Genomic DNA, 22,994 nt, shown 5'->3' on the forward strand with positions numbered 1-22,994 from the left:
CAAACTCTGGTTTTGTTTTGGTTTTGTATTTGTTAATGGTCTATTGCAAACTTAAAATTATCTTCTGGTTGCAGAGCATTTATCTTTTGGTAAATTAAAACTGATCGCTCATCCCAAATCATCACTGACTAAATGGTAACCCATTCAATGCAAGGGTATCATCAGCATAAAGTAGAGCCTTTTCATTACTCTGTTGATGAGTAAATTGCCCTTCTTCATGCCTATCACCTGCACATCAAACAGAATATGTTTTCCAGTCAGGAGGCTCAGAGCAGTGAGGACAATTAAATGCCAATAGTTATAACTTCTGCTCTGAGACCATGCAGGGGCATCTGTGTGGTCTCTAGGAAGTCGCCTAAGTCTTTGTTGTTAAAAATCTTGGTAGTAACATGTGCCTCACTGAACTGTTATGTGAGTAAATTAGTTAAGGAGACAGATTCCAAGTTGTTATGCAGCAGCTTGCACGTCAACTGAAGATCGAAAGGGGCAAAAGCTGCAATATCAGGACGAGCTGGTAATATACACACACAAGAATACTGTCAGTTATAGTCTCAGGTGGACCTCACAGATATTAAATAATCTATCAGAGAAATAAACCCATTAAAGAAGAGTGCATTAGAAAAATTACCTAGAGTTGTTTGACTTTACCCACATTCAGAAGAATTTCTAATTAAGTATCCTATGGCCTGTTTAGAGGTTTGACCTTTGTAAATAAACACTGTGTGGAGCTATAGAGCTTGTTCTTCTGGAGCTGTAAATTAGATAGCATCAAAACAGCAAAATAAAAGGGGAAGTGCTATATGAACTTCTGCTCCTCGGCTATGCTCAAGTGGTCACATATTTTCAGTCACTGAACCATGCCAACCTTTCAGCAGTTCCTTGATAGAGTTAATTAGACATTTTTCTAAATGTAATCAAAACACTTGTTTTCAGTGACATGAGCTTAATTTAAAAAAAAAAAGGAGAAGCATTTCAGCTTTTTAGGCCATACCCACAAAACTATTGAGTGGGAAACAAGCAGGCTGGAATGCTGGCAGAACAAAATACAGTTCCATATACCAATGCTTACTTGTTTTGTTAAGCATGTTATTTATCATTAGATGCCAGTTTTCCAGCTTGGATGCTGCTCTATGACTTTGCTTAATACTTATAGTAAATAAAGGACAATTAATGCAAAATAAAGATATACTGAGGCAGAAGTGTTTCTATTACTCATCTTTTTGCAATCAATCATATGATGAAACATAGCACCAATTGTTCTTAAACAATCCTGGGAAGCACAGGTCTCAGAGTGACTGGCATATTTACAGTCTTATTAAGAACAATTACTAGGGGTTTTTTTAAGAATACTACCATATTGAGAGTTATTTTTCTGTTTACTTATATCGGTCAATGAAAACTGCTGGCCAACCCCAAATATGTTGAAATTACCTCTGTGACTGAAAATGCTCATGCCTGCTAGAGGGCAGAAGCTTAGTCAGAAGGCACCAGTTTAGCAAGCATGTGCTTTTAGTGCCTCTGTGACTCACATTGGCTTCAGTGGTACTTAAATGCATTAAACATCTTAGTACTTCTATTGTGCCTTACTGTAAAGACGAAAGGTTTTATTCACATGTTGAAAATTAGTGAGCATGTTTGCAATGCACTCCTAAACCAGGAATACAACGTTAACCTGTAAACGCTTATTTAGTCATTGATGTTTTGCCCTAACAAATGCCAGCTCAATATTGGTTTACTGATAGCAATGAGAATGTTATTTTACCAGTGTGTAAGTTCAAGGTGTTCTTGTCACTTGAAAATGGTTGGCTACTCTCATGCTTTTCTGTCAAAAAAGAGCAGCAGGGGCAAGAAGAATAATCAAAAGTCTCATGATTGCAGGCTGCTGTCTAGGATCTGACCCAGGGCTAAGCTCAGTCAGGGCTAAGATATGTGAGTGAGGGCATGCATATATTTTACTATTGACTCACAAGACCAATCAACCAGAGGAGGAACTGGATATGGTCACCTGCATGTCCGTGCTTATGTGAGTGCAGTTTGTGTTTATGTGGGAATCGCAGAAAGAAGAGATGAGGGGAAAACATTGCCAAATCTATAAAAACTGACAGTATGAATAAGTATCTTGTGTTCATTGCCCCTTCCAGTGTAGGACCTAGGGAGTATCCAATTAAGCTGGCCTCTGGATAGGCACCGAGTAAACAGAAGAAGGAAGTCAATGTGTCCACTTCTTGAGTAGGCCGTTACGTTGCAAACACATTTTCCTCCCATGTTATTATTTTTTTCTGAAATCAATGGATCAGCCAGTACCATTTCTTGAAGAGCACAAAAAAGACTGCATAAAGGATAAAATCATAATGCCTAGAATCAAAATCTTTGCCAATTCTGTGTCACCTCCATTTGATACATACATAATACATAGCTTGTGAGCAGTCCCAAACATTAAATGAGGCAAAACTCTGGTGCTTCATCCACAGTATCCAATGATACTCCTTCAGCTTTTATTCAGACAACACATTTCAAAACAGCATAATTGTGTTCTTTGACAGAGTATCCATTTTATCCAGGAACCGTGTCCAAACAGATAGAACTCTAATCAATCTCAATTGAAATGAAAAAGGGAACCTCAGTGACTCACCAATTTCAAGAGATGGGTTTGCAAAATTCAATTTTCTGTTTAATTCCTCTGATAGATATCTGAGAGCTTGTGGGAAGGCACACAGGCAAAACTGCTCTTGCAATCTTTGCTTTTCCAGCTGGAAAAAATTACAAGCTTGCAAGGCTTATAAGGAAGCATAGGACATACAGAACTGAAGTCAGCAGGAAAATTAAGTGTATACATCTAGTTCTTGAAAATGTTCCATTTTTGCAGCTTCTGTTGAACATAAAGGGTCTTGCAAGAGCAAGATTCAGCTCTATGTGTACATGGGAAAACCAGATATGCCATCGCTCAGCAAAATCTGGAGAAAAGCTAGATTTAAAAGAAATGCTTGTTTGTGTGCACAAGTCTTGAATCATGTGACATTCTTGGCCATATGAGACTTCTGTCTTGTGATCCTCTTCCCTAAGTTTTAATACATTCCTTGAAATACTGACATTTCACCCCTCCTTTCTTCATACTCACACTAGGAACTGAATTTCAAAATCATACGCCTCTTGCAGAGACGGCAAAGTGAAATGCCAATGTTACAGGCAGAGTCCTGCGCTATGTTGCAAATGTGGCTGTAAAGGTCTGAAGAGAAGCTTCCAAATGTGGTGTGAAAATCTGAATTAAGGAGCTGAAAACTGAACTTCTACCAGTAGAAGAATACAAGAGGTGCAGAAATACAGTATTTTACACCAAGAACTGGACGTTATAATTTCATTATTGATGAAGCAGGTACAACCACTTAGTACTCTGGTGTTTCAACATGTGAAGAGCAGGTAAAATACAAACCTCCCTCATGTCAATAGCAATGGAAAGTACCACTGTTACGCCTGTTTGACAAGGGCTAGGTGTCATTAAAACTGTGAGAACACTAGAGCTGGATTCCGAGTCTCTCTATTACAAAATGCATATGTGCTGTTATTGCATAGCAAATGATTTTTTTAAAAGAGAAGAATAAAGAAAAACAGATCTCCCAGTGGCGGTGTAGTTTTCCCTCAATGGTTCCTATGAAAAGCAACTCTGGCTGTTCTCATGGCGTCCAGAAACAGCCCTCACACACACACAGCACCCCTGGACAGGGCACAGTGCTCAGGCACCAGCTTGTCTGATTATAGAGTCTGGCTTGAAATGACACCAGATATTATAGCATGAAATATTCAGATCTCTATGTTTGTCAAATAAAGCCTTTAGAGACTTACCAGCAAAAAGGGATTATTTGAGACATCAGCCAGACAGTGGTATTGGTGTTAGTTATGTAGGTAAAAATGTCAGTTGGTGTTAGTTATGTAGGTAAAAATGTTAACAAATGTGTTGTGGGTTTTTTTCCCTTTTCTGTGGCTGTTGGCACATATTACTCAAGACAAATATAAAATATGAAATATGCAGAGGAGGAAGGTGCAGAGGAGAGGAACCAGAAAGCAAACAAACAGAAAAAACGTTTTTCTAGCATACAGAGAAACCTTCAATAATTTGGTAACAAATTCTGGATTAGAGGCCCCATCAAAATCCTGTTCCTGTTTGAGACACACTGTATGCCAGGGTTATGTGCCCAACAGCCAGGGCAGGGGTTAAAAACCTTAATAGCAATACAGTTTGCTTAGCTATGAAACTCTTTTCACATCCCCAGGGCTGCTTAGTAAAACATGCTGCGGATTTTTAGACGCCTATTCCCTGGTTTGTGAGGAGGAAAGTATCATAGTTACCATCTGTCATTTTCTTTTTTTAATAGTACTTGCTTTGTTCTTGCATATTGCCATGTATGTTTGGTTTTTTTTCTGTAAATGATGGGATCTTATTCTGTGATCATGGTTATAAATCTTCATTATGGCCCTTCCAACCTAGGATTCTGTGGTTAAGCTGTTTGCTATCAGGTCTTTCTGTAGTACTTGAGCTGATGATTTATTCAACTGAAGATCATTTGGCTTCATAATATGATACCTTGTATAATGCTCTCTTTAAATTAAAAAGCATTTGAGCATCGTTGTTCAGCAAAGGCAGAACTAGTGCAAGGAACGTCTCCACCACTTCCTATGGTATTATCAGCCCACCGATCTCCTGGTCTGCTGCATAGTGAGAAGTAGCAAATTCGCAAAGTCATGTCGCGTAGCTGTCAGCAGCTGCCGTGAAATGGCATCTTGTTAGATTTAACCAAGTTTGCTTTGAAAAAGAGAGAAGTTCATAGGTTGCTACAGCATGTAACCAATCCTTCTAACTTGAGATAAGACCTGTTAGCAGCATTGTGGTCAGCTCAGCAGAGTTTAACCATAAAGAAGCTTGGACAACTTCTGTTTCATGATTACTTTCATATTTTCAGGGAGAAAAGTTCATTTGAATGCATACAGGGATCAATTTGGCTGTATTTCTGCTCAGAGTTTTCCAAATCTCTACTTGGAGCTCAGACTGTTTCTGCTTTCCTAAGGGAAGAGTTGTGCTTCTGTGCAATGAAGAGCAACTAGAAGTTAATGGACTTTTAATTTTTTTTAACAGACAGTTAATATTTGAGTATGAATATAATAACTCTATGCATCTATTCTTCCCTATTGCAAAACCCCCCTCCCATTATTGAAAAATAGAAGCATGCAGGGCTATAGTTAAATATGACCATTAAAGAAGAAGGAGCTTAGATACTGCAGAAGTGGCTGCTCTAAGATTAAGGGTCATGGGAGATGTCCTGCACTTGTACAAAGATGATTGCTATTAAAACTAGTCATAATGAACATGGAATGTTTTACATAAGGCAATAGACTCCTCATTGCCAGAGGACTATGCGCAACAGTAGGTTTTAGCCGCCCTGGCCAGCCTCATTGGTGACCCCACCAATGCACCCTCTGCCCATGGGCCCAGGAGCTCACTTTAAGCTTGTGCCCAGGCACCCAAGCCTCACCTGAGGTGAGCTTTAGGTAGGTTTGTGCCCAGCACTGTCCCCTGCCATCCTAACTGCTTTTCTTGACTGGACTGTGGGCCTGTACTGTAGATTGCGCTGTCTCCAGGGCTGGCTGGCTGCACCTGAACAGGTCCCCTGGGTGGGACATGGACCTGAGTCGTCACCTTGGCTGGTGAGGGGTTGTTGAGAGGTCGTGTCACCAGCCCTGGTCACACTTAGGCACCACGGAGTTGTGCCCTGCTGGGGAGGGCATGGTGCTGAGGTTGCCTTCCACTCCTGGTTCACAGCCCCTCATGGGACAGCCCTGCTCTTGCAGCTCTACTGACACTTAGTTTTCCCTACAAGGAGAGTAAAGCTAGATATATGTGGATTATAGTGAAACCTCAAGAGATGTGGCTTTTATTTACCTGTGATGTCCTTCAGTCTGTTTTTATTAAGGTACACGCTTGCCTTCTCTATCAGCGAAATAGCATGATATTGTTTACACGTTTGGCTAATACTTTGAGATTCTTGGATACAAGATACTGTGTTGGTGCTTCAGTAACTTACAAAACCATGAAGTCAGCTAATTAAATCCCTTTCTCAGGAAATTCTCTGCTTCTTACAAAACAGATCAGATGACAACCAGAAAAATTCAGTACAAAAAAGTAGTCCTTACCTTGAGCCTTTGGTTCTGGGTATCCTCATACCCAGCATAGAAAATGCGGCCAAAACAGCCCACTTTGTTCCTTTGAGGAGCATCTGTTTGTGTTTTCAATGCACTTACTCCTGCTTTTTCAGGAGAATAGTAGGCTGTTTTGCTGCTGCTTTTAGCAGCAACTGTTTCCTAAAGTTAGAAGTTCAAATAAATGCAGTACTGTGACTCCGGTGTGTATGGCCTGATGTTTGGGCAGACACTTTATTAAAGCAGGTCCCTGCATTCAAGTATATTTGCTGCAGTACAGTCTGGTATACTTCAGTGGGCTTCTGTAAATATATCACATCTGCTTATACAAAGCAGTTCGCAGCACTGACATATCCAGTTCCCAGTTTTTAGAAGAAAGCAAGCACAACCTTATCCTGTTGTCCCAGCCTTCCAAAAGCCAGAGGAGAAACTTCTCTTTTCTTGAACAAAAGAGATTTTTAAAAGACACTGTATCCCGTCAAAATACTAATAAAAAGAAAAGTTCAACTTAACTATACCAAAGTGAAAAAAATCAAAGAATTAAGCTGAAAGTGGAAGCTGGATTCTCTAACTTATTGCAGTTTTGTTTCTCGTAGCTGCCTATGGCTTTTTGGATTTAATTAGCAATTTTAAAGGGACATTCATACTCACAAGGAGGGGATTTAAACCAGGTTGTGCCACTTTTGCCCCCAATGCTGTTTTGCCACAGACTGTCTGGGACGATTTATTTCAAATGCTCTTGTAGATGCTCTTCATAGATCATATCTTCACAGCACAAAGCCCAGTTCTGTGAACAGCTGTGCCACACTGGGCCTGCAAATGGCACATACATGCACATTAGCTGGCTCATGCCTGCAGAATGGGAGCAGGAGGCAGGGCAGCAGCAATCCTCCACGTGAGCCATACAACACACTCTCCTTCATGCAACCTCTCCTCCATACGACCACAGCCACCGTCAGACAGCTGAGAAGCGAAAGGCTGGCGAGGAGCAAGCCTGAGCATCTACCTGCACGTGGGAGTGACAGGCTCACAGCGGTTGCCACACAGGGCTGAAGAATTGTTTGTTCCTTATTCCTCTTGTGAGGCTTCTGGTTTCTAAAGCAGCAGCAAGCTGCTTTGCTAGGGCATCTACTTCATTACACTGCAAGATAAGAGCTGTTTCTCATGGCAAGTAAGGTTTCAATATATATCAAAGCCATGCACATGTTCTTATTCTCCTGGGAAAAATCCAGATTTGAACAAGTGTCTGGCCAGACACCAGAGGCAAGAGTTTTTAATCATAACAGAGTTTTTTTTTTGTTTATAGGCCAAAGAAATCCACTCATTAGTGGATAAATGCAGCTTGTTACTTGTGTTTATTAAAGGGGGTTATGAAGAAAAATTAATACAGGCAACACTTACTGGGCAGGATACAGTGTCTCAACAGCTATAACTCCAGGAAAGCTGGTGTCCTCACAGATATAGACCTCAGCATGTGGTAGAAAGGGTTTGTGTGATCTTTAAGATAAGAGTGCAGAATTGGACAAGGTCTCATGATAACCATTTCCAGGACTCCGGTGTCACAAGACTCCACTCATACAATCCCTTCCATAAACGTATTGAGTTCCAGCTATAAACAAGTTTGGGTTTTGCTCTGCTGCTTTCACTGAAAAGCTGCTTCTGAGCCTAACTACTCTCAAGAAGCCTAATTTCTACACTTCATTTAGTGCAGAGCCACTTTATACCTTAGTTTCTATGCTGCTATTGGCTTTTAAACAACTCCTTTGCATCCTGGTGGACTATTCCTCCAATAACCTAAGCAAGATACTTTTATTAACAGCAATCCTGTCTTGCGTCTTACATAGGCAGTCAAAATCCAAGGAGTATTCATGTGCTACGAAGGGCAATGGTAAAAAGGACAGCTATGCAGGCTTGGAAACAGGAAGCTTAATTATCTCAGTTTGGATCTTGCTTTGAAATAATATACTCAGAAGCAAGTTACACATGTAGCCCAGAACTGGAGCTAAGTTATATATGCAGTTGTGCTGCTGTAACTGACAGGATACATGAGACAGATCAATTAATGAAGCTGAAAATATGCAAATCAGTAAAGGATGCATGACTTAGATCAAGACCCAGCACGAAGAAGATGCATAGGCTGTTGACCCTTAACTTGAGGAAATCCTTGGCTTTCTCTACATGGGACTGTGAGCCCATCTGCCCAGTTAATTTTGCTAATCACTTCCTATTATTCTTCATAGCTTTCCCTATTTAAGTCAATAAGCTTTCAGCTTCTGCCGTGAGCAGTTCTTCTGTCAGACAAGATATGCTACTAAATCTCCGTGTTTCAGACTGTAGCCAGTCACCTGGAAGCACGAAGAACATTAAGTTGTGCCAGTGCACAGTTTGGCTTCCAGCATAACTAATCCTGGGGATACCTCACCCAACCACTTTCCTGCCAATGGAGGTGACTGGGGCTCCGATCTTCTGTTCTCTTACAGCAAGTGTCATGCGCAATTTCAATTTTAGAAAAGTGAAGAACTTCATAGAGGTTATAAAGAACCTGAACAATCCTTCGTAAACTGTAACACAGGGGCAATGAAAATAACTGATCCAGTGGTCTGTTCTGCAACTGTTATATCTCTGTAAACAGCAGAATCTATGGGGAGGCAGAAGTAGTTCCCATTCACAGCATATACTAATCTTCATTCAGCTCTGCGAAATTTAGACTCTCATGTAAATAAGCCTCTCAGATGGGAACTGACCAGATTCTCCATCTCTTAAATTTGGTGAATCGGATTCTGTTTCTGGCTTTGAGCATTTGACTAGTCCAGAAGCAGCCTCCATCTCTGACATCTTCCCCAATATCTCATCAAGGTCTACACTCTGTGGTTTACATTTTACTTCACAGCTCTCTAGGAGCATGAGCTATGTGCATGGCAAACACAGAAAGTCAAAGACGTTGCATGGAGGTCTAAATGTGTTGCTTTTGCTCAATAAATTTACAGTTGTCTTGCTGCCTCAGTTTTCTCATCAATCTGAGACAGCTCCACGGACCAGGGTTGCAATATTTTGGGGATGTACAGAAGCATCCCACAGTAGTTCATGGCTTATTACATGAACCAGGAAACTCTTTAAGCTCACAGTACTTCTTTTGACTTCACTATTCTCATAAAAATCCTGGATCCTCTTGAAATAAAAATTGTTGAGCTTCCCCTGTTGCATTTTCTCACCAAAAGCTTCTCCTTTCTCAGTGACATTCTTGGGTTTAAATGTCTCTTCACTGATATCTGGCTTCTTTGTTCTGCCATGTTTTACTTCACTACTCCGTGAATACAAGGTGAAAAGAGTTATTTCACCATTTGTCAGCTTAGCGCTTTGGCATAGCTGTTGCCAAGCTGGAGCATTGTTAAGACTGACAAGTGCCTGTTTTAGTTCTGGGAAAAGTATGTTCATTATCTCACCTGAAAAAAGGTGAATTTTGTACACAAATGCAGTCATCCAGTAGCAAAGCAATCTCCTTTCTAGCAACAGTTCCATCACAATTAGAACTCTAAATTTCTGATAGATTCCACACCTCACCACAGAAAGCCCTGTCTTCACCAGCTGACTCTCACGTAATCGTCTTGCCCCACTGCTTGAAAAACACATCTGTGTAAGGAATGCACTTAAACCCGTTCTTCAAAGTTGTACTGAGTATGGTTTGCTTTATTTCCTTATGTAACATGGTTTCTCACACAGACTTTGCATTTCACTTCTTACTTGGAAAAGCCCATTAAGGGAAGAGAGTTGTGAGTAAACAAACCTCAGCTGCAGAAAAAGAGTAGTAAATGTAAAAGCCAAAAATAAATACATCTGAACTCAATTAATGTTTCTTTCAAGTCAACTTCGAGCAATGTTTGCATTGTGCACTTACTTGTGTCAGCTACTTTTTGTCATATGGATATGATATGAATATTGAAGTTGAGTGAAATATTACAGTGCACTGACTACAAAATAGTAATTCAGGGCACACGCTGAAGAAAACCATGATGTCTTGTCAAACGAGATGGCAGTCATTAATCTGGGGCCATGCTTTCAGGACATGCTTTCATCAGAGTACAGTAAAAGCCAGATAATTACAAAGGATACAGAACAACAAAACAACAGCAACAAACCTTCAAACACTTTTGCAGGCAGTTTATCTATATCTGGAAATTCTTACTTCAGCTGTTTCAAGATAACAGCGTATAAAACAGTAGCTGAAGCAGAAAGAACAGAGACTCATCAGATCACACACATATCATATGCTCAGTGGTTTACAGTGAAAAACAACTCATGCATGAATACATAGATGCATATAGATTGGTCAAGCTGCTGACAAGCTAACTTTCACATACTAAGATGTGACTATCATCCTGATTTGTTTTTATTGCAGTTCATAAGTATCCAGTGGTAGCTGGTAAAAATTGTCAAGGTTTGATTGCAGGGTGACAACAAAACAGTAGCAGATGTATCGTTAACCCCTTCTCCTTCTCTTGTTCCCTGCTAGCCCCCCCTCTCCCCTCTTCCCACTAAGGACAGGCAATTGGACGGCAAGAAAAGGACAGAGAGGGACAGTTGGAAAAAATTTAAAAAGTTTTACTAATGCTACTAATAAAATAGAGAAAATAATCTAAAATAGACAAAACCAATCTTGAAAATCCCAGCAACTGCTTTGGCAGATGAGGGGCTGGCACCCAAAGTCCTGGACTGGACTCTACAACCAACCGGAGCTGGATTCAGTCTGTCACTAGGCCTCAGTTTGAAGGGATGACTCGCAAGGTCCTCTCCTAATGTCGGCCATAAGGAAAAAGGACGAAATCCTCATGATCTCCCGCTTTTATATGAAGTATCGTGTGAATGGGATGGAATACTCAGCTGGTCAGTATCAGCCACCTGTTTCAGTTTGCCCCTCTCGCAGGACATGCATCCTTATTAGCGACCTTGCATTCCATTGCTATGTCTACCAAAAGATGTATCTGGCTTTCAGAAAAGTGCAGTTAGTAAGAAGACTTTAGCTGACAGAAAATTCACTAAAAGAGAAACTTGTTTTTAACAAAACCAGGACAACACAGAAACTTTGACTCAAGATGCATTTCTGAGCATTCTTATGGGTATGACAGTAGACAGTACTATTGCTCCTTTCCTATGAAATGGAGCGGGTAGGCTGCAGGGTTGTTGTGCTAAGGTTGTTGTGCCTCTGCCTAGCGATGCAAAGCAAAACCTTTCAGTGTACAAACCATTAAGAGGGAAAGCAGGGAAATTTTTGCTGTGCCTGTAAAATGGGCAGGAAGTGCTACCCACACCAAGGCAACTTTTACTCAGCAGCCTCAAATAATGTCACGATGACTTTCATTTCAGTAAGGAACAGTGATAAGCACCATAATCTAATTTCAAAGTCTGTGATGTACTATTTAGGTTCATCCATATAAATTCTGTTTGAATTACTTCCATTTTATGATGATGGAGAAAAAAGGAATAGAAAAATGCAAAATGAAGTCCTTCCAGCACCACAATGGGTTAGATTTTTCACTGTGTCTGAGAGAAGGGGCTGATAGTTCCCAGCAGAGTACAAACTTGACATGGGGAGAAATTGCTTGACCTTATGCACTGACCCTTAAGTATTGCTAGATTGTACAAGCCGAGACGGTCCGCAAGCTGCTGTTGCATCTGAAGCTAAGCGATGCTTCAAGAAGCTGCCTCTGATGTTCCGGCAGCTACCTGATTTGCCATGTCAGCAAGGACACAGCAAACCTGGAGCAGATTTGCCTCAGCTGAATCCAATGGCTACAAATGAGTATTTAAAGGTACAATACACAGATATTGAAGTAGAGGTGATGACAGAGAGAGATTCATTTTTATCTTCCACAAGTGACATCAGCAACAGCCCTGCTGTTTAAAATCATCTGCCCTGGTGAAACCCAAGAGACCAGGAATGCTGCCTTTCTGGTCTTATCGAAGCACTGTAGGTCCACTTCATGCTGGAGTAAATAGCTGCAACGTGACACTGGAAAAGCAGCTCCCACCTAAAGCCGAAGCAAGTGCTATAGAGAAAACCTTGACATTACTGATACGATATCTTTTTGTGAAACAGGTAGCAATCTTCCAACGGCAAGATAATGACAAAAGTTGTTTCCTTTCTTCAATCTTGTTACATCTGTCGTAGGAAAAAACGCAACTCGCCAGAGCTAGTGCTCTTGGAAAATAATATGATAAATCCTACCCAGTGCCCTTGCTTCATTACCTGATGACTATCTGAGATGCAAAGTTGTTTCCTGTTGGGTGTTTTGTTTTGTTTGGTTTTTTTTCAAAATTGGCACTACAGAACCTATGCCCAACACACAGCATATTAGGAGTTGCATGAGGCATTTTAAGGCATTCTAGTAATGGGAAGTAAAACAGAAGAGTGCTTGGTGTAGAAAAGACTTAACTTTTCAGCTGAGAAAAGTTGAAATTACTGTTTAAATCTGACTGAGTTTAATTTTCACTTTTGCTTCCAAATTCCTCCTAAAGAAAAATCTGTTGAGCAATCAGTTTGAATGTAACACTTCTTACTGTCATGTAGCATAGTATCACAGCTCATTTTTTTTTTCACCTGACTTACTTATGGGGTTTTACATAGACTTTGCACTAAAATTCTGTGACCTTAATCTACTGTTGGTGTTGGGATTTTTTTTTTTCTGTCTGTCCTTTGATTTAACTTCAGCCTCTTATTGCTTTTGTGATACAAAGTATCTTCATTTATTGGCATGCTGATGGGTACTTGTGGTAATTTCTACTTTAAGGTGTTGGAAAGTTTGGAAATGAGATATAGGCATGTAATGGTGTCTCCATCTGAAAGAAAACTGTTTAGACATAAGATTACAGGAACAGCTTTTATTCAAATTGCCACAAGATATTTGAATCCAAGCACCATTCCTGACACAGGAACAGTTAATAAAGGCATCCTTAAACAAAAATTCCTTGAGTAAGTCCAAAAGTAAAGTGTATCAAAGGCACCCAGATAACCTCTTCACAATGGTAAACCACATTTGATGACAACATAATTCTCAGTAACTTCAAAATATGGTAGCTGAAGAGGCATAGCTTCCCATTGCTGCAGTGCCAATAAATCCCCATGAGTTCACTGGTCGTTCCAAAGCTAAAGTGCTGTAACTTTCCTTTGAAGTCCCCAAAACCAGATATAAAAAGTGCAAAGTATGGCATGTGAGATGCAGTTTTCACAGCCCCACACTCCCGCTGTCCCTCAACGCTGTGGTAGTTGACAAGTATAAAACCTCATCCTGAGAGTTAAAATCATCTCCTTAAAGAAAGAAAAAGGAATAGTATTAATTTAAAAATCTGCAATATTTTAAGCAAATAAATAGCCAGATTTAAACAACTCAATAGTAAGGAGTGAGAGCCCTATCTTCCTTGTACACAAGCTTTTCTGGGCTGTGCTGAAGTTAAAATGGTTTCTTAAAACTGTCATTAGTTATAAAGACCTCCTGTTACAATCTTTCAGGAGGAAGAATTCTCTCTCTCTCTTATCTGTGGTCCAAATACTGAATTTTCTGTTACATCAAAGCTATCACTGACGATCAAACATATAAATGAAATAATGAAAGTGAAATTTGGTCAGACAGCATCCACAGTAATGCTTGTCAATAAAATCCATGCATCTGTATAGAAATGTGAAGAACTGGGTCTTCAGTGACGAGGTCAAACATCCCACATCTTCAGTGCTGATACAGCTTGAGCTGTAAGTTAAAATGATAACATGAACAGTCCTTATTCCTGTAAACAGGGACATGTGGGTCATTTCCAAGGGTGTCTGGTAAAGCATCTGTGGCTTTTTATGCTTCAACTACCTACTCATCATGGAAAAAAGGTTCTTTCCAGTGTTTCTTAAAAATATATGATGCTGACAAATATAAATGTCTGTCATATGACTTACTACATGTTGCACAAAGATTTTCGGTCATTAAAATGAAGAAGTAAAACAAAACCACAACAAGCAGCTAGCTCTCCTTTAATTTCTTCATTTCAGTAAGTGCGTAAAGGAGTCTAGGGCCTATAAAGTGAAAAAAATCTACAACAGTAATACAAAAACCCATGGGAAGCCACGCTGTGCTCACACAACATGCACTGGAATTATGTCTGGACACGCACCGACGCTGTCCTCCAGATTGCTGCTTGCCTTGAGCTTCTGTTCATTTGCACATGGCATAGTTCCACTGAAGTTTCATACCGACACGTGAAAAATAAGAAAGGTCCTTTGACTACAACAAGTGCTTATTTCTGAAAGGCAAAAGTGTTTTTCTGAAAGTGTAATTTTTAAATGTAATGTCTGACAGTGGCAGTGGTTTGGACAGCTACGGGTCAGACGCAAGCACTACAGTTTGAGGTGATATGGGAATCAGTGACTTTATGTCCTCTTCATGCAATCACTAGTAGTCATTTCACCTACAGAAGTTATTTTTTAAGCTGGTGACTTCTCGATATGTTTGTTTGTTTGTTTGTTTTTAGCTGTGAGAAATGCGGTGGCTTCTCAAGAGAATCCAGTCCTTGGAAAAGCCCAAAGCTGCCTATGTGTCCAGAAACTGCTATGTATTATTTCTTCAGGCCACTCAGTCAGCTGCATCACAGTTTTGCTCCACTTTTGCCCTTTGAAAGAGAATCATTTATATTCCTGGAGCACATTAAGCAGCCTCAGGACCTGGCCTCAACAGTCTATGTTAGGATCTACTTGGACACAAAGGAATTACAGCTGTACCAAATAGCACCGTACCTAACACTGACTACAGCCTCTCTCTTGAGAATACATTAACCTATCAGACTTTTATTTACAGATAACAAAACTGATTTACATAAGTAGGTGTTTTAAGCACTTTCTCATCATACTGTGGCTTCTTTTTTTATTCAGCTCTATTTTAGTACAGAACAGTTGTATGCATCCTGGTATTTTTTTTAGCTATTACCTTCCCTCTGCAAGGTAAAAATTCCTGGATATCTAGGAAAGTCACAAACTCGTAAGATGAGAAGTGGCTCTGTGAGTGATCTAATATTCCAGATAAATGAGGTATCATTCTATTTGTTATTAAAACCTGTGGCCTGAAGCAAAAGTATAGCAGACTGTTACCACAAATGTCTTGATGCCTTCCAAACCAAACAACTCTCTGCATGTATCCTACTCAGCTGAGGATACTACAACTCTAGTGAGCATACAGAGGTGTATACTGAGCTGTGTAGGCAAGTTTTTTGTACCTCAGTGAAAGGGAACAAACATTTCTAAATTTTTATATCACCTGTGGGAAAATCTTAACACCAGATATGGCATTTTTAGAAAACTGAAGAAAAGTTGAATTTAAATTAAAAACTAGCCTCAATTTTGATGTACCATTATTTAAGCTGCCATCTAGAGATTTGTAAAGATTTAGCTGTAAGAAAGAAAAAGCTGAAAGTATAGAAAACCTCAGGATTTACCGTTCTCATCTTTCAGGCTTGGCTTCCATTTTCTTTTTCCATCTGTTAAAGTGAATATATACAAATGTAGCTTGAACATTTCCATATTTGCAAGAAATAATACAATTCGACAAACTTGTAGCTTAAACTGATGTTTAAGCATATTCATTATTAATTCATACCAAACACATAAACTTTTGTAAGCTTCTTTTCTTTTACAAATTTTGAACCAAATTCTGAAGTCCTTAATAACAAAGCCTTCATTTCATGACGACAAATACACTTGCCTGTGTTTCTTGGAATCTATTCATATGCAAGAAAATACTAGAATAATAAACTGTTTGGTTTATTACTTTCCCACTACTTGCACTTGCAAACAAGGAAAGAAACACTCTTTTTAATCGTCCAGTACGGCATAAAATTTTAGTTAGACAACCTTAATGGAGATTGAAATTAGAAGTTCTATGTCATATGCTGTAGCTACAATGTCCTTGTAGCGATGAGGAAAAACAGCATTGGAACTGTTTTTACAGCCCTCCTTACCCAAGCCAAAGATTGTTTGTGTTGTTTACAGAACAGTATCTGGTCAGATAAAAAAGTCCTTCTTCCCATATACCTTGTCACATGTAAGTAACAAGATAAGGAAAAAGAAACCTAACTCAAATGGTGAAAGATCTCATTTAGAATGCAATTCGTCTAGAAATAAAATGTGGCCAAAATCACATAAGCTTGCCTAGAATTATTAAAATTTCCAAGAGGTTGACAGGAAAAATAAAGAATAAGTGAAAAGGACCACTATCTGAAGTAAAACGTACCTTGTTTGGGTTGCCTACTCTTGAAAGACTTTCTCTTTTGAAAGATGATTAGTGCAGAAAGAAGGACAGTTACCATCAAACACGTGGGGATGATAAATAAGATCAGGGATTTTTGTCCGCTATGCTGTGTGCTAAGTAAAGCTGTCAAAAACATGAAAAGAAAGTAAATTTATTACTTACAAAATAGGCATCATTTATGAAGTTGTCAGTTCTGATTCTCAAAAGGCTTACTCTGACTGAAGAGAAGATTCTTAAAATTTATCAACGTAGTGTTTTACACTCATTTTATTAATACTTCATTCTGCAATATTACTGTAAGAAGCTTTACAAAAAGTGAGTCAAGTCTGTCATATGTATAACATTTGAGTGAGAACTAGCGCAATTTATCTCAATCCCATTTGAAGAACAATTAGTTAGGAGTCTAGATCAGAGAAGACACTCATGCAGTTTGAAGAATTTCCACTGTACTGGCAGTCAAATAATGGTAGTTACCCTGAAATTAAAATATACAGAAGAATGACAGACTGGCTTGTTAGATTGTGAGGTAGCTGAGGCTTCAAAGGTGCAAGTAATACTGACTTATTTGTTTTCCAGAGCATTAATATTACACTGTCTTCCGGAACTGAATTCCAGTGATAGATTATAGGACATGAAGTACATACACTCTCTGTGCCATACAAGTTCAAGGTGGTACAAACCTAAAGTGGAAATGTGACCTGAGGTTTCTCCATCCAGTTCTTTATTCCAGAACACGCAACTGTAGTTCTCAGTCAGATTTGGTTTGAACATTAGAATGCTGGTGACATTGTAGAGGCCATCTGCAGTCAGCGTATAGGTGGTATTTGCAGAGCCACTGAGATTTAACTTCTTCTCATTTTGCCAGAAAACCTCTGCCAGAGGAAAGCCTTCTGACTGGCACATGAAAACAAATGTGTCTTCACCTGGTTTTCTCATCACTTGAGTGTTTATTCTCCTGTAAGATGCTGCATAAGAAGTAGTAGAGTTAAATTATTTTATGCAACAATAGTAATTTTCTCACTTCACTTTCCCTCCTTCTCTTTATTGCTGTATTTTGTCTTCAGCTGTATCTGAGGTACACTTATTTGAAATGATGAGGAATGCTTTCTAAAACAATTCAATGTTTGTTTTTCAATCTTTCTCACGCCTACAGTGACAGAACTTCCTCCACCACTTAATACAAAGCAGCAGTTGGCACTGAATTTATAATGTATCAATACAGAGGAAACAAGTGCAGTCTCATGGGACTTTAGTTTCACTTTTTGAATATGCCACTTCAAGAAAAACCCTGGTTTTAATGTTTGTTTTCCCATAGCTTACAAACGAGTGTGATATTTTCATCATATTAGCACAAAATGAACTTAAAATTTTTGTGAGGACAGTTCAGAGGAACCAGTCTGGGTCTTAAAAATAGCTGTATCCATTCTTGCATTTGACAAAGATCATTATTTAAATGCCTGGGTGGGAAATGAATGCTGCTTTTTGTCACATAGGCATACTGCAGTTAGTGGGAAACGCCCACGTCCTTTCAAAGGGACAATCTATCACGCTATCCAGTAATGCCTGCCTTCAGTTACTGATGTCCGTTTGGCTTTGATGACCACAAATGACATGTCCTTGCTCTGGGAGCTGCAGTCACTTGGGAAATTCCCAGCCACATGGGTAGTTGGAGCAGGGCTCCTAAGTAAATTAAAGTACCTCTGAGAAACTTCTGGGAATGGCCAAAGGTGGCCCAACAGGGCAGAAGGTCAGATGGGGGGCAGGGGATGGGGACACTGGAGAAAAGATGTTGGAAGAAGCAGAAGAGATGAAGGATGGAGGTGGAGCAATCGCCCTCCCTCTCTGGCACAGGCTGCTCATCAAGAAGCTCAGCAGGCCCTTAAACCAAAGACTAACCAGCACTAACACAATTGCTTTTGTTCACCTGGAGGAGGAGCAGAGGGACTTGGTGCAAGAATTAGCAACACATTCCTCCAAGCTATTCAGTTTGCACAGGCCGGTGGGAACTTAACAGAGACATCTCAATGAATGTATACTTACATTTGGTTCAGCCACTAACCTTTTACTTCCAAAGTGATGTACTTATAGTCCACGCCCTGGTAGTCAATGAGGCAAAGGTATGATCCTGCATCTGTGATCTTCACGCTGGTGATCTGAAGGATAGCTCGTCCTAATTTCAGTTCACTGAGCAGAAGTGCTGCTCTTCCTATGGAATCATGATGTTGGGATGGAGGGAATGCCTTCCCATTGCGGAGTGTGTACACCTCTTTTGATTTTGACTGGCCCTGCTTTTTTTGTTCCCAAACAACAGTCAGAAGTTCTAGGTTTAATGAGCCATTCACAGGGAATCTGCATTCCATGGTCACATTGCTTCCATACTCCACAACGTATACTTGTTGAGGAACTTCAACTGTAAACAAAGCTACAGCACGAAAAGAAAACCGTTTTGTTTGTCATATTAAACTGTTATGAGTTTCTTTAAACTTGGGCAAGAAGGTGTCATGTAGTCATGCAAATGGTTAATGGTTTGACTAAAAGTTCTAAACCTTTTTTGTCCCTATTCACACTGTAATTTGTACTATGTCGGTAGTATTTGTACCAAATAATCTATATTCTGCATTTATTCCGTCTGAAAAACAAGGACAAAATGAGCTAGAGTGGTTTTTTTGACGTTTTAGACACAACTTAAGACTGAGTCTGTGATTACACAGGGACAACTTCTATGAAACTATGGTTGTATCTTACATGTCCTAGGCTTCTAGTAATGGCAACAGTTAATTGTGGAAATAATAAATCTAATTTCATTGTCCTTTACAAAGAGAAAATCCAATGTAACTCTTCTGAAACAAATAGAGTTGTGCTGGATAAGTGCTTTAACTTGAAAGAATTGCAGTGTAGCAATGGCAGTCTTCCACAAGCCTGGGACCATGTGAGTATCATCTGATGCCATGCATCTTCTCAGATATATGCAACAGTATTACACGAAGTATATCAAAAGAATCTTTTTAGCCATTCACCAAATCAGAAATTCTTGTTGTTGTGAGTAGTTTACCATTTTAAAGTGTCTTCATAAGGCAGAGTTATTTATGGTACAAAATTCAATGTATCTTGTTACTATGTTCTATATTGAATGTACCATATATTGTTAGATCTAATTCAGAAGTACTTGGAAATATTGACACTGACATTCAAAAAAAGAAGTTCATGCAACTGTTTGTGCATTCCTTTCATTTCATGGATTTGTGAAATACTTACAGGGAAAGCTTTGATTCCTCCTAGCAATGTTTGTTTATTCAATTTAATACAACTAAAATGAGGGAAAAAATAATGTGAAAAAGTATCAAGCCCCTTCTGGATTTCAGCCAAGCTGCTCCTGCTACAGGCATGGACAGGGGAATACACCCAGGTTTACTTCACTCTGCGTCACACTGAGGTTGTTCTAATTTACAATTGGCTTAGGTTGCCTTGGTCATCCTCTCCTAGCCATGCCTGATAATGCTTGAAGCCTCAGCTGTCAATACAGCATGCTTTCAAGAAGCCTGTTGTGGAAAGTTGTGGACATCTGTCCTGTGCTGAGTTAGTACATAATGCCTCCTGTAAGATGTTGCAAAGCAGTGGATCCAGGCATCACTGGCTATTCATGCAAGTATCACTGGAGATGCTGAAGCCCACGTGCTAAGGACGTGGTTGTATTTGGTGCATTGGTTCTGCTAGTGGAATTGAAAGTCACTTTGTCTCTCACCTGAACCCACACATATCTGTGTTTCCAGTAACAGCATTGGGAGGATCTGGAACATTTTCTTAGGTGGATCTGAAACAAAAGTAGGGTTGCATCAGAACATGCAACAACTACCGTCTCCTGCTGAGATGAATTAAAGCCATGCTAGGCTTCAAAGACTACTGCAGTTAAACATCAGCAAAAATAAAAACAAACACTGCTAGACTACCATAAGGTACCACAAGGAAAATCCTCATTAAAACAACTCATGCACACGTGAGGAACCACTGACCCTGTGGCAATGAAGGTAAAGAAAACATTTCCACAACTTCACTTGTGATGCTTTCAGGATCTGTAGCTTGCAGGCAGTGTTAAATAGTCTGACACAGCAGTGCTTTTACAACAACTTCACATGGAAACTCTACTCATGAAAAATAAAAATCAATTGCAGTTGGCTTCTCACATCAGCGAGAGCTTCATAAACATGCACAAGCAGACTTTTTAAACTCCTTGCACTAATATCTAGGTTTCAGTATAGGTTGGGAAATTACATATTAGAGAGCAGTGTAGGGGAAAGGGACCTGGGGGTCCTGGTGGACAACAGGATGACCATGAGCCAGAATTGTGCCCTTGTGGCCAGGAAGGCCAATGGCATCCTGAGGTGTATTAGAAGGGGGGTGGTTAGTAGATCAAGAGAGGTCCTCCTTCCCCTCTACTCTGCCCTGGTGAGACCACATCTGGAATATTGTGTCCAGTTCTGGGCCCCTCAGTTCGAGAAGGACAGGGAACTGCTGGAGAGGGTCCAGCGTAGGGCAACGAAGATGATTAAAGGAGTGGAGCACCTCCCTTATGAGGAAAGGCTGAGGGAGCTGGGTCTCTTTAGTTTGGAGAAGAGGAGACTGAGGGGTGACCTTATTAATATTTATAAATATATAAAGGATGAGTTCCATGAGGATGAAGCCAGGCTCTTCTCGGTGGCAAACAATGATAGGACAAGGGGTAATGGGATCAAGCTGGAACACAAGAGGTTCCACTTAAATTTGAGAAAAAACTTCTTCTCAGTGAGGGTGACAGAGCACTGGAACAGGCTGCCCAGGGAGGTTGTGGAGTCTCCTTCTCTGGAGACATTCAAAACCTGCCTGGACATGTTCCTGTGCGACCTCACGTAGGCGTTCCTGCTCCAGCAGGGGGATTAGACTAGATGATCTTTTGAGGTCCCTTCCAATCCCAAACATACTGTGATACTGTGATCTATCTAGTTTACAAGATTGCTGACCCTGATTTTGTTTCAACTCTGCTTTGCATATTTTTTTGAGGATACTTATTTTCTGAGTTCTTTAACCTCAAGACCAGCAGATACCTGGAACTCAGTTTGAGGTACTGGAAATCCTGGGGTGGGTAAATTAAAGTTTGCTTCAGAATGGATTAGATTTTAAGACTTAGTGTTGTTAATCCTTTCACTTTACACACTGCAGAGCCTGATGTGCAAAGTACCTTTTATTACTGACAGTAAACCAACAGCCCTGAAATGATACAAAAGGAGGAAGTCCACTTCTAGAATGAGTTTATTCCTGTTCCAGTAACAAGTGAACTATTGGTCATGCTTTTGTATACAGATCAACATAGCAAAACAAAACAAACATACCACAAACAAACAAAATGGGGATAACATTTGTAACAACACTAATGAGATAATAGATAAAAAGGAAGCATTACTTTGAATAAAGGATGCTAACATATAGTATAACCTGAAAAAAAATAGTGAAGGAGATCCAGAAATAAGCATAAGGAAGTAAAGAAGAGAAGGAGCAATTTTAGACTTCCCCAGAGCTAGAATTACTGGAGAGGGTTTTTAATTTTACTTCCTCTTTCATTTGTGGCTCACTTCAAAACATTCTGCCTCTGATTTTCTCAGGTGCTGAATTTTTCTGATTGCTTCTGCCTTTGAGTTTTCAGTACCTCAGGAAGGCAGGCTCAAGATTTACTAGTCAGCAACCAAAATTAGAGGACTTTTCCTGGAAATTTAGATCATAATCTTTTGATATCACAGCTAAAGGTGACCTTTATATTATTGATTTGCAAACTACAGTAAACAGACTTACTACACAGAAATGAAAGCTAATTACCTTTATCGGAGGACTGTCTGAGATGCCACTACTTAATGTGTGATAAATCATAATTACTTTAGCTGTATGAGAAAGGAGGTAATAAACAACATCAGCAGCAGTACCTCCATTTCTTGTATGCAGAAACAAAGACTCTGTACAGCCTTGACAGCAGGATTAAAATTCACTCATTATGTAGCCACCATAGTTTTTCACAGTTAATTCTATAAAGAAATCTATGCTCCTCGGTCTCCTGCTATGCTCAGTTCACCACACAGTCTACCTAGAAGCAGGTACACATAAATGGAAGAACTGAACAAAGAATGGAACAGCATTTTACACCAATGTTTAGATTTCTGGATTAGCTTCACTTGAGGTTCACTTCTCTTTTGAATGTCCCTCACTTGAGGGACATTTGAGCTGATCTCTTTTTATAACTCAGGGTACCTTGTGGCAGATGCACTCAACCCCCTCCCTTCCCAGCCAAACCAGCAGCAGTTTGGTCTGGGCTCCAGAGGGGGTAAAGGCCTGAGCTGTAGCCCGGCCAAGAACTCCTTTTAGGTAAGACACAAGGAAGCAAACCAGTGCATTGAACACCAATACATTGTGGGCATAGGGAGTCTTGTGCATACTTTTCCTACTGTATTCAGTTTGACTACGAGTCAACTACTTCATTCTATAAATATGACAGCCTGGGTGAGCCCA

General features: G+C 39.9%; 1 protein-coding gene across 1 annotated transcript; it reads right to left on the bottom strand.

Moving 5' to 3' along the window:
* Positions 1-9,201: 9,201 nt before the first annotated feature.
* Positions 9,202-20,263, bottom strand: LOC308051859 (programmed cell death 1 ligand 2-like; the record flags this gene model as incomplete). Its single annotated transcript, XM_080362504.1, has 5 exons — positions 9,202-9,632; positions 16,449-16,589; positions 17,147-17,431; positions 18,526-18,888; positions 20,209-20,263. 5 exons carry the CDS (start codon positions 20,261-20,263, stop codon positions 9,202-9,204), a joined length of 1,275 nt encoding a protein of 424 aa, XP_080218630.1.
* Between the last annotated feature and the right edge of the window lie 2,731 nt (positions 20,264-22,994).

This window comes from Nesoenas mayeri (genome assembly GCF_963082525.1).
Source record: "Nesoenas mayeri genome assembly, chromosome: Z".
Taxonomy (NCBI): Eukaryota; Metazoa; Chordata; class Aves; order Columbiformes; family Columbidae; genus Nesoenas; species Nesoenas mayeri.